This window comes from Colias croceus, chromosome 6 (assembly GCF_905220415.1).
Source record: "Colias croceus chromosome 6, ilColCroc2.1".
Lineage (NCBI taxonomy): Eukaryota > Metazoa > Arthropoda > Insecta > Lepidoptera > Pieridae > Colias > Colias croceus.
In genome coordinates, this window is record NC_059542.1 from 7,643,653 (window position 1) to 7,656,957 (window position 13,305).

Here is a 13,305-nt window from a genome sequence, read left to right on the forward strand (position 1 = left end):
TATTTTACAAGAAATTCTGTGTTTTTTGTTCAAATTGTGAACATTGTCTCAGCATGTCTTACGAAAGAAATCAGCGTCGTCTCGAGGCTCTTTTGCAAGAAGCAGTATCTGATGAGGATAGATTAAAAACGTCATTGGAAATTGAATCTGGAAGCGACTTCGAACCAGATAATTTCGAACCCGATCGCACGTAGTAGGTACCAACTTGCTCTAGTTGTTTGGCTGTTGAAGATGAGTGATTTTAGTATTGTATATTTATTTTTTTGGTCGAAGTATTACCATTTATGTTACTTCATTTTATGTTTTCAATGTCATAAGACTGACTAAGCTTAATTTTATTGTTAAATAATTAAGATTGTTGCTCTATTTTTGAGTTTTAAAAAACCTTTGTTAAAATACTTGAAAATTTTAGTTATTTCAAAGATATTGTCTTACGCTAATAAAATATATTTTATTTATGAAATACCTATGTTTTATTGACAACAAAACATCAAATTTTATATCTATCCCAATAAAAAGTAGCATGAACTGTAAATTACAGAAAAACTCCTAGTCAAAAACCCCGGTGCGTGAGACCGGGGTCACCAATGGTGTAAGTCAAATTCACGTCACCAATCATTGGCGGGTTAATTATTATAAATTAAAATTTCATTTATTATTTTCATTATCATTACATTTCACAGTCTACGTCAAACAATCACAATTGAAAATTATTTATATTGGAAATTCTGTAAAAGGAAAGCTCTGCGAGGAATCTCATGTGTTGCCATTTCAATTTACTAAGTGGCAGTTGCCACTTGCCAGCGCCTTTAAAATATTTTTGGCAATTTGTCTTGACCGCGCCGACGAATAATTAGCGGGTAACAGGTACCTACCTTGTAGATAGTTTTGTAATATTGTTATGTTATGTATGTAGGTACTTAAAGTCTAGATAATGGAGGATTCATATTATATTATCTGAAGTCAAGATTAACGAGTTTCACTGTAGGTACCCTCTTTGGTATATTTATGTAACTACTTACCAATTCCATTTTAACTATATACCTACATTTTTATATCTTATTTTTATATTCTCTTGAATATTCCTCTAGCGGCTAGCCTCTAACATAACATTATTTGATTAGAAATTTAAAAAAACTTGCGCTGCGCTGTGCGCCATACTTGCTCTGTGCTGTGCGCATGCCGCGAAATAAGCCCGTCACACCGCACACGGTGAAGCTATTTTCATATATTGCCTAATGCATAATGGGCTCAACTACAGCTAACAGCTGTGAGCTGGAACCAATATTGTTACTGCGTGCTGAACATGAGTTTGAGTGTCTTTTTAAAGAGGATACGTTCATGAAGTGGGTATATTACAGTAGGTAAATAATAATGCAAAATTCTCCTATAATATAACTATCCGCCTATTTATTTATAGAAGTATGTTCCATATATGTACATACATTCTCTAATAGTTTTAAAGGCATTATTATCGCATTTATACTGATAATAGGGTCTGGGCACCCTGTCCTCGGTGACCCTGAACCTTTTACCACTTCTTTAATGTATTCTATGTAAAAAATAAACAAGGTAAATTTATTAACGTAGGGTCTAATTTAAAATAAATTAAGAACTTCGTTTAATTTCGTCAAATATTTTTATTCACAGATAAAATAAACAGATGTGCTTTACATAAATTGGTGAAATAACATTTCGGCACACAAACTGTTTGTATACATCTAATAAACTATTTTAAAATTACACACAACCCTTTAATTTGCACACCTTTTACATTTTAAAAGGAATGATCTGAAGTTCAATCGAAACCAGGAAACTGGGCAGATAGGTAAGATACTACGAGGATTTTTTTTTACTTTTTCATGTAGGCATCTATTAACCACTAGAGCATCTACGGTCAGAATTTTATCTAATTATCCTTAACTAATGATTATGTAGGTAAATCTGTAGTAAATACTAATATTTTTAATTTTTATTATTTATAAAGTTGTGTATATAAGTATTTACACCGGAATATTTTATATAACACAAGAATAACTGCCAGTTTGTAGGAAGTGGAAATTTGATAGGCCCATACATACATAATTTATTTGATTTAAAATAAGTTATTTTATACAAGATAATATTATATTTTGAAGTGTTCGCCTACCAAAGTGGCAGTTATACATTTTTGTCTAATTCAACGTTTCAATATGAAATGGTTCAGTTCTTTCAACTCATTTGGAATAAGGGACGTGGCACGGACAAAATAACCTCCCGATTTGCAACCGGGAACGGTCAAATAAATTTATTTGTATTAGTTACCCTGTGCATATTTTACTCCTTTTGATAATATAGTAAAACGATATCATTGGCAATATTTTTGTCCCTTACCCCCCCTCACATTTAACTTAACAACCTGTAATCCTCCTAAATTCATACGAGTGCCGAGACAAATTGAAAACCGAAAAGCGAAGAGGAGTCGAAAGATGAATTTTTATTGAAACGTTTAACATTATCTATTTAATTCAATTTAGTATTCTCAACAGGACAGTTAAGATCTAAGTAGAATATGTCTAGAGTATCAACGGTGTATTTGAGTACACCATTTCATTATATTGATCCCCTTTAAAATTTTAAAGTTTTATTTACAATGGATATTTTCAACCTCATCGGAAAAAGACAAGGTCGATTATTATTATCGAGGTCCGAAAGTAACTCTTTGGATATGTTAAAATTGAATACAAATATATCGACAAATAGGCTTGGTTCGGGCTTCACAAGGCAGGAGAGGAGGAAAATAAAGAAAAAAAGCTGTCAATGCTAATAATAGTTTAATTATGAAATAAAAAATAAGAATGAAATTAAACACACAAAAGGCTTAATCTAAAATAAGAAAAAATTGAATGACGACACTTTTAAATGATATTGAAACTTAAACTATAAATGAGTTAGATATAAAGAACAGACAAAAATAATAAAAGGATAGGAAATTTTATTCATGCGCCTTAACCGAAGATTTATTTATTGATATGTTGGCCTTTATTCATATTGATACAAATCATTGTATTGTATAGTATTATCTACAGCTTACGTTAAGAGATAAATATAAAGCACAATGAAAGTTAGAACAAATCAAACGATTGATATGCAAAGATATGCTTTAAGTTTGAGACAAATAACACTCGGAAGGAACCTATAGTACCGACGACAATATCTAATATTCATTACGAGAGCATCGTATAGAGAACAGTAAAGTGAAAACATTGAAAACAACATTCACATCATTTCTTAACGTATAACTTTTAACTAACAAATCGAAACAATCTTCACTCACTATGAATAAAATTGCATACACTGCGCTTAATAAAACTCTCAAATATAATTTAACTGTAACATCTTTCATCAACTTTTTAATAAATGTTAAGATTAGTTAATTAATTTAAGATTTACCTAAAATAATGTGTATTGACTTTTAAATTTGGCATCTCATTCTAAACACTGATTTTATCTTATTACGACATTATCCTATATATTTAAAATACTTTTCTAAACACATAAATTCCTATAATTATCTATTAGTCAATACCAGTGTCACTGAGGGAACTTTAGGCCCGGAACGCACGCGCCCGCGGCCGAGCGACCGCGAGCCGAGTTAGCGTTGCGCTCTATATACCGATATGTCATTTCTTGCTGATATTTCAAATTTATTTATATTCCAATTTAATTCATTCTCGTATTACCGCTTATACCGATCCTCCCCGAACGAACCCACCAGTCATTAACCACAGTTCATATTTTGCAGCGGGTCGCGGCCCGCTGTATAAGTAAAACATTTTCAAAATTGTGCAAAATATCACCACACCCTGGTCTCCTAACATTATATAAACCGATCTACTTATACGCTCCTACCTCAGATAGTTACCGATGAATACAATACGATTTTAAAACAATTTTCCCTTACCGTCCTTACTCCTTATCGAAAACTATCTTCTTTAACCATTTTACTAAGCTCTAGTTTTATCATTAATCCGTACGTGATGTATAATTATGATACAATTTAAATAGTGTAAATATGTGATTCTTAATGTCTGCGCTATCATAATCATAATTATAGATACTTACTTCATTTTTGTGACTCAAAGAGAACGTTCCGAATAATCGTAAATTTGACCGATAGGTTAACTTTGCATTGACATTAGTTTTCCTATAGTAACTCTCTTCGTCAACACTAGAACTGGCATTGAAAGATATGGACAATGAAGACACCGTTTACGGTTTCGAAGATATAATGTTTTAATAACGCCTAACATTAAAATTTTGTTAAAAAATTGATAATGTACGCATCGTATCGCGTACGACAATAATATATCCTTAACTCGTCATATCAGGTATCTGTTTCACGCATGTTTGCCTAATCACAATGAATGGACGTGTAACTGAACACTTAAAACTGGTCCTAATTGAGAGATCACACCGCTCAGAAACGGTGCACCAAATAAATAACGAACCATTAAAATTACCACAGTTTTTAGAAGGTTAGAAACGTTTTTCGAATTAATATTAAATCACTTAATCACAACTTAATCTCTTTCGAATTGGACTAGACGCATATTTATTTAAATTAAGAAGGCAAAGATGTGTGAAAACCAATCGTAGCAGAGATTTGGAAACGAGAAACTCCGTTGGAAATTAGCAAAGTTATTTACAAAGTGTCGAGTAAGGATATTACACTAAAATACTGTTGTTTTTACGTTAGTGTGAATACTGACAGCATAACATTTAGCGCTGCAACCAACACGAATACCGTTACACGGGAAACCATAAACAACATGCTTCTATAGATACCAACATTCAATGAAGATTGTTGTCAAAAATCTCATTAAAAACACACCAAAATAAAGATGTTAAATAGTAAATGTATTCGAGTATTCGTACAATAAATATTGGTTGCATCACTAATAACATTCCTTAGAAATCAGCTCCCGATTCCCGATTATCGAGGACTGTGACCGAACTTTGGCCGGATTCGAATGAACCGAAACATAGACATTACAGGGACAATGGGGACAGAAATAAATAATCCTTTATAAATAATCACTTAGTGAAACATGCACGAGCATTTATAGTATGTTGTAGCTACCATTAATATAAATTAACATCGAATAAATGCATCATGTCACTATTATGTCACCGAACATAACCTCCATAGTGATAGTATTATGGTATTATTAACTAGAATCTAGGTAAGATACGAGAGTTGTGATTACACTAACTAATCGAGATAACTACTTCGAAACGATTAACAGAATATTTTTCTAGACAACGAAACAATATGGAAGAGTGTAGCGATGAGCCTTAAGCGCTCCGAGATGATATAACCTTAACGCTAATAAAATTGTCTATAACTAATATTGCACACACATACACATTTTTAAGCGATCATTCTCGTTCATAAACAAAAAATGTGTATGCGCACAAAACTATAATTAATTAAAAATGCAATAATAAATTGTGCATATCAAAATAGTGAATAAAATATATTTATAAACTATAATCTTATAGCGATAACTGCAAATTATATGTGACGAGGAAAATATATTTTTTTAACAATGTGCACATGTGATGGATAATATAATAATAATTGATAATCGATAATAATTAATAATATAATAATAAATGTGTAAATTAGCTGATAACGAATAATAATAATTATAGAACAACCATTGCAATGTTTGACATCGCTCACAATAGCTATCAGTTGCCGAATGAAATAATTCTAGCGCAATCACATTGCGATCTGCTATATTCGAATGAAATTATTCAAATCACTGGAAACGTATATCTATAATAATAATAATATAAAAAAATAAAAATATACCGTTACAATAATTATCAAATACGCGGAATGAAATACCACACAAAATACAGATAACGTAGACTCTCTCTGAGCGGGTAGCAGTACCGGCCGCGGCCGACAGATGGCGCTATATTAAATTATGTAAACGCATGTATTCACTAGGGAAGTAGAGTAATAGCACTTAATCTAGACTGTTCCAAGTAAGCGTAATACAGATACATTATAATTTTCAGTCGAGGAGTTCTCGAGTGTGAGAGAGGCCGGCGCGACGACACGACGACACGACGACGCGACGACACGACGACGACACGACTTGTGTGATATTCCGTCGGGTTGTTTAAATACTCGACTTGGAGAAGGAGACCCGCAGGTGGTTGGACTCGGACAGCTGGTAGTTGTGCATCTTGATGAGAGCCGCCACTGCGTCGTCGATGGACGGCAGCTGCACCAGCGCCATCTTGCGGTCCTTGCTGGAAACGGATACAATGACAAACGTTACACAAATAAATAATTGAAATATAAAAATACAATTTTACAATAATCCAAGAATTTTGTTAAGTTTTTCGGCTCCAAGAATGCTTGGTAATTAAGGTAATTAAAACATCTCTAAAGAAAACACTAGCGACAAGTTCATTTAGCGCTGACTCAAACCTTCGCAGGAGTAAAATATATAGCATATGTAATAATTGCACTACGAGCGCATTATTCGGGACAGTATTTTTTCACATGTCACTCAACGATACAGTTACGTGCCGCCGTTTAGCTTTTTCTTATGTAAATAAATCAATCTTTAATTATTATTATCATCAGAAAAAGAAATAGGCTTTAAAAGTATTTACTTCAATAACTTACACATAAAATCATCCTATACAGTTTAGACAACAAAAAAAAAATCGTTAAATAATATTTTGATAAATACTCACGGGAAGAACTTGAACGCCTTGATCGTGAAGCCGCGTTTGGTGAACGCGTCCTTAATGTCGTCCTCGGAGACTGTCGCTCTGCGAACAAACGTACATTGTGTATTTGTTGCAACTTGCATTGATGTATGCATTCGAACTCGAAGATACGAGTGCAATTATTGAAATATAACTTATGGAATTTTATTGTATGGAAAAGTATTTTTATTAATTACAGGTGTACATTTTTATTTTTTATCGAAATCATTACTACTTAATCCATACTAATATTATAAATGCGAAAGTAACTCTGTCTGTCTGTCTGTTACTCAATCACGCCTTAACTACTGAACCAATTTGTATGTTGTTTGTACTGTAATGTATTCAAATTTGAAATAACGATTCGCTCAAAATTAGGTGAAGTTAAATTAAGTAATAAATTAAGTGTATGCATGAATGAAATATAATTTAACATTTGCCACATTAAAAAAAAAGAAAACACGAAAAACAAGTAAAATAGACGTACAGAATAGATTACAATCGTATCACTAATAGCGATCTCTCCCCAAAAAATAGCGCAAAAAAAAACATTCTAGGCTAACCTACATTGTTAAATGTATCAATTTGGCGGCGATGGCCTGGCGACTTTTGACAAATGACGTGGGACGTCCCTACATGACGCTTAAAATACGTGAGTGGGAGGTTTTAGCGACACGGGATTCCGGTACCTTTATTTCTTTTTTTTAATTCCAATTATAAAATCGCATCTCATAATTTTTAAAAAATAAGACCACGTGTCAAGTTAATTTTTTATTAATAAAAAAAGTGCAGCCGTCAACTTTTTTCCTCTATTGGGATCGGTAAGGCCAAGCCATAGACGAAATTTTTTATTTTCATTTCAATCTTTCAGACCAGTTATTTTTAGTCTGTTTTACAACAAAAAAGAAAACCTTATAAATTCTATAAAATCGTTTTATAATACTTACGGAATGTTGGACAGATGCAAGGTGGCACTCGGTGGGTAGATGTTCTGGTAATTCTTGCTGCCCGGCTTCTTGAATCGGTGGAGGGGGCTTTGTGAGTAGTCCCTGAAATTTTATTAACGATGTTGATAATTACATATAATAAAAAAAGGTTAAAGATTTGAATTATGGTTACCTACTTGATAGTAACAAAAAAACAATAAAAATATAATTAAGTTCGGAAATTTAAAATGAGTAGGTAACTACTAACTAGGTAGGTAACATAAAATTATTATTAAGATAATGATTCAGGATGCGATTAATTTTTTAAGTTATTATCATCGAACAGTCATGGATTACAGCCCCTCAAAAGAAAATGAAATTTTTCAAAAATATGTTTTATTTGGTTTAATCCAGTATGTACTTTCATTTTTTTCGTAGTAAAAAGCAAAAATCTTCATTTGAGTTCGCTCGAAGCTTTTAATATTTTCCACGAAAAGGGTAAGTTGATGTGTGAACATCAATAAGCTTAGTGCTTTATTTTCATATATAAATCTTATAAGTACATGATTTTAATATTATTTATATATAAATGTATTATGTATCTAAGTATAGTGTAATATTAAATTATATATTATCTGTAATCTAAAGCGAATATTCGCTGATTAGTCCGTTAGCTATTTCTAATAATTACTATAGGTCTTGTGACTATAATATTGGGAATTCTCGGTCTAACTCAAATTACAAGCTTGTTTCAGTATACATAATTACTATTTATAGATAGCTAAACTATAATTAATATTCTATATTTCAATGGTAATAAATAATAATACTTGGTAACTTTCGGTAATAATCGTATTATAAGCTTGAAAGTCTCTGAAAGGTTGGATGATTATTTGAATTATAATTATTTATTTTTTTATATCATAAAATTTATTGTGTGTTTAACGGTTAAGATTATACTTTAACACAATAAAAACAAGACAACTTTTCCGAGTATTTAATTTGAAATGATACATCCAAAAATCCTTATTAATTAATAATGCACACTCGAACTGTTTATATGTGCATTTGGACAACTAAAGTAAAAAAAAAAAAACATTTTTTTATGTATTAAATTATAACTGACCGTGTGAGCCCCGCGTCGGGCTGGCCCTCCTTCGGCAGCTGCACGGTCTGGTGCTTGCTGAGCATCACGCGCATCGCCTTGCCGAACACGCGCAGCTTGTCCATGTGAGTCATCGCTGTAATGGGGATTTTTATCTTTATCTTTCAATAATATGGATAATTTATTTTTAAAACGTAGTTAAGTATGTAGAAGTCTATTAATGGAGGAAGACTTTTAACATGACGCTACGATAAATTGTCGGGCATCAATGAAAAATGTTGAAAATTTTGGAAAAATAAAATTTCGTCAAAAGGAAATTATAAAATTTTGCTTATTTATAATTATTAGTGTGGTTTAAATTAAAGTCAATTCTGATGTCTGATTGTTTTTCAACATATTATGTCATCAAGTGTATTCAATATTAAAAATGTACAAAATCTTTTGTCTCCAATGTATGAAAACCTACAAATATTTTAAAAGGAAAATCTCCAAATTCTATATTCGGAGTCACGGGAGCACCAACGTGGACATTACTTCTGTATCTAAACAAGTGCGTTTATTACGCGATTTCCCTTTATGTCCGGGATCAACTGGCACTAGAACATTCATGAAGCCGTAACGGAACGTGCTCAAAGGAGAAAAAATATCGCAGTGTTTCTAAACAATATCACGTGCTATTCAATAATGTGCTTTGTGTCTGTTTTATTAAGGTCTACTCACCGAGATGGGCTTGATGCGGTTCCGCCATCTGAATTAGAGCTGAATCTTTTTTGTTGTAAAGGATCTTCACTCGTTGCACATCGCCGTACACGCCTAAATGGTAAAAGTGTGTTACATACGGAACAATGCGATTTTTTGTTTACTCATCTCTTATTTCTAACCATTTTATTATTTCGTGTTATGTTTTAGTATTAGAATCTATTAATATCCAGCTAACGATTCAAGTATGTTTCAGCATAATTATAAATAATAATTTTGAAATGGGACAGATTAAGTGATACAAGAGAGAAAATCTAACTCTATTAGGTCACGTTAAGCTTCCGATTAATATTATGTTAACAATCCAATTAGCTGATTGTACAGATTAAACAAATTTGTACAGTCCATTATACTATTGTACTCTTAGCTTTAACATTTTTTTGTCTACATCATCACTATCTACACTGTGAAGAGACTGGCTAAAATCTAACAAATGAACATCGGAAGCATCAAACAATAAACATATAACACTGGGTAGATGTTCTACCTGAGCTACACAGCTACAGCTAAACGACTGAAACACAAATTGTCACACACAGTTAATAAAGCTCAGAATGACTCAGAATGGATAGTGTTAACAAGCGAAGCTTCGACGAAAAGTCTATGGATGCGGTTATCAGTAAAGAAATCCAGAATGTTAGCTGACAATTTGTCTTCCAGGCAGACAGGGACTCAGTATATAGTAATATTAATGTTTTAATATAAAATACGGAATGTATGTGCACACGTACCGAAAAGGGTAAAGAGAGCGTCAGGCGTGACCATCTAAAACAATAGGAAAGAGAAAAGAGATAGTATTATAAATAGTCGTAAAAGATACATGTCAGATATTTCGTCATATCTATAAATAAAATTAGCAACTTATTCGAGGTGTTTAAGTGGAATATATAAATGAATAGCCCGTAACGCCGACTGAATTAGTTTAACCAATTAACAATTAGTCGCTCGCCGTGAACCGACGCGAAATCTTGCGAATGGACGTTACCGGCTATTGTGTTAGCGCAATGCATTTTGCCAATAGGCTATATAATGTTCCATCGTCAATTTATATTTGTGTAACAACTAAGGGTAACACTCTAATTTGATTACTAAGTGTTTTATAAACAATGCAAATTTAATACAATTAATGCGTTAATCGCCTTAGGGTCAGGAGGGACCGGCGACGAGACAAATATAAAACATAAATGTAAAAAAACACATAACTTTATGGTTGCAGAAGTTTTACATGTTAACCGCCATAGGGGTTACCAGCAAAATATAACCTTTCTACAGAGCCATGGGGGCTACCGGTAACCCCACTAGGAGAATTTCATAAAACTTGATTACAAAACTCTTTTAATACTGTGAAGTTAATATAATCAGACATTTGAGAGACGGTAGGACATAAAAATTATTTCAGCGTTGTAAGCATTTTTTATGAAATAGGCTTGGCGGTTAACGTGTTAAGTTGGGTTGTTGATTGAGGTGTGATGTTAGATTATGTTGCAGGAACCTCTTTATTATAAATGCTTTATAAACAATGCAAATAAACAATATTTAGATTTGATTTGTGGATCGATGATATGTAATAGGTATTGTATGTGGTATGAATCCCTTCAGCTCAAAAATGTTATCAAAACAAATTTAAATTTAAATGCCAAATGAAAGTAGAAGTGTAACTTTGTAATGTTTAAATTGTGGCTAAACAATTTTTTAAGCCTGTTATATTTTAATTATTACATTATATTGTACGTGATCTTATTAATGAATCACGAAGTGATTAATTAAATTTTGACCCTGTATTATTTACTTTACTTTTTTCACTATGTCAAAAAAAAATGTTTTCTATGTCTTTTCGTGTTACTTTTATTATCAGTTACTTTACCTATTTATTATGCACTTTTTTATGTATAATATAATGTGCTTATATTATGTCCAAAAAATTATTTTTTGTCTGTTCGTGTGTAACTTTGTATCATGTAGTTTACCTATTTCATTATGTACCATATTATTTTTTATTTGTCTGTGTGTATGTTTGTGTGTGTTATACATACCTCCTCATTAAGGTTCGACACGAGCAGCACGGTCGCCAGTGGCAGCGGTGGCGCAGCGAGCGCACGGAGCGCGGGCGAGGCCGGCGTGAGCGTGAGCGCGCCGAACGCGGGCAGGCCCACGCCGCCCACGCCCACGCCGTATGGGGACGCGAGCCCGGAGCCGAGGCCTAGGAATGGGGGCGCGAGGACTCCCCCACCTGGAGTTATAAAAAAAATATTTATTAGCAAATTTTACACATTCGGTACACAATTTTGCACTGCCTTCTGAACTAGGTTATTTACCTGTGTCTCAGAAAACAGTGCCTTATCATAAGAGTTCATACAAATTCTATTAAATACGTAAACAGAATATTATATAGAGTTATTATATTTTTATCAATAGGTACAGAGTACCTAACCATTTACTTAATCATTTACTTTGTATTCTTTCATCATTAGTCACTAAAATTTATTTTGTTAACTTGCCAAATATAATGTAATATGGAATTTGTAAGAGAAGGCACTGCCTTCTGAGATACAGGTTCAGTTCAGAAGGCAGAGCAATATTGTAATGTTATATTTGAAGTTGCTAATAAATTTTATTTCATTTTTTTATTTTTTTTTAGATTGCTGAACAATTCCTAATATCTAGCTCTTACATTATACTACATATAAATTCCACAACCCAAATAACACCGTACACAGCTTAGAATTAAAAACTATAAGGAAAACTATTTACACTATAACCATGTTTAAGTATAAACAATAGAAAGGAATAAATAAAAATTAATAACAAAAAATAAATAACTACTATTTATAATATTGATATTATGGCAGTATTTTGGTGTTGGTTGGGCGCGTAAGGGCATGTAAAGTGGCAGTTTCATTCGACCACACTGTTATTGTAGGGGGTCGCGAGGCCTTAGCCGAGGCCTAGAAATGAGAGCGCGAGGACCACCACCTGGATAGTTTGATGTTGTTGATTGTGACAGTTTAATGCGCGAGGGGCAATGTATTTTATTATTATTAGTGGCAGTTAGTTTTTCAAAACGATTATACTATATGGGGAGTCGTAGAGCGTGACACAGTCATCCACCACCACCATTATAGACGAACTTTTTACAACCCTTTTTGCGATGCGAACTGTAAGAACGAAGGTGGATACAGGTTTTAATTAAATAGCTATCTTGGTTATTTATACAGATAAATTAATAGGAACCAATAAAATATGCTGGATATGTTTTTACGTTCATCAAGATAGTTAAATATTAGACTGAAACATGCATAATTTTAAAAAGGAACCAAGACTAGAAGTGTATCGCTGAACGGCCACCAATAGTTTAATAATAAATTTTATAATTTAGATATAGGTTCTGTAACTGAATATGTTACAAAAGTAGTTTCATAAGAAAGTGCAATACAATAATTTCGCGTCCATTGCATACGTTTAATGTTTCGTCGTCGAGAGGGAAACCACACGAAACATGTTGTCTTTTTGCTCAGACCCTTGTATGTAAAGCGGTATTAGGTAACAAAAGCTACAAATCGGCAATGCCGGAATAATCCTCATATATCACAACCCTCTACGGTGCAGTAAGGATTTATGAAAAGTTATTAGTCACTGTGGAAACATTTAGAATTGATTATGAATAATAAACAAGACAAAAGATAGAATGGAAGAGTGAAGTAGATACTTATACGGCTTACTCGGTAAAGGTCTTCGTTA

At 32.8% G+C, this 13,305-nt stretch overlaps 1 protein-coding gene and 1 long non-coding RNA gene across 4 annotated transcripts in view; one reads left to right on the forward strand and one right to left on the reverse strand.

Moving 5' to 3' along the window:
- Positions 1–1,192: 1,192 nt before the first annotated feature.
- On the forward strand, positions 1,193–6,145 carry LOC123692484. The gene is made up of 3 exons (XR_006751561.1): positions 1,193–1,364; positions 1,651–1,828; positions 6,073–6,145. It is a non-coding gene; the product is annotated as an uncharacterized LOC123692484 (long non-coding RNA).
- The window catches only part of LOC123692479 (polypyrimidine tract-binding protein 2), a 142,589-nt gene continuing 132,080 nt past the window's right edge, over positions 2,797–13,305 (reverse strand). For all 3 annotated transcript variants that reach the window (XM_045637238.1, XM_045637239.1, XM_045637237.1), the window contains 7 exons: positions 11,601–11,797; positions 10,299–10,332; positions 9,529–9,621; positions 8,830–8,944; positions 7,725–7,826; positions 6,763–6,840; positions 2,797–6,309 (listed from right to left, as the gene is read on the reverse strand). In XM_045637238.1, the coding sequence (XP_045493194.1) occupies positions 6,177–6,309; positions 6,763–6,840; positions 7,725–7,826; positions 8,830–8,944; positions 9,529–9,621; positions 10,299–10,332; positions 11,601–11,797 (752 nt within the window). In that variant the 3' untranslated portion in view covers positions 2,797–6,176. The remainder of the gene's footprint in view (positions 6,310–6,762; positions 6,841–7,724; positions 7,827–8,829; positions 8,945–9,528; positions 9,622–10,298; positions 10,333–11,600; positions 11,798–13,305) is intronic.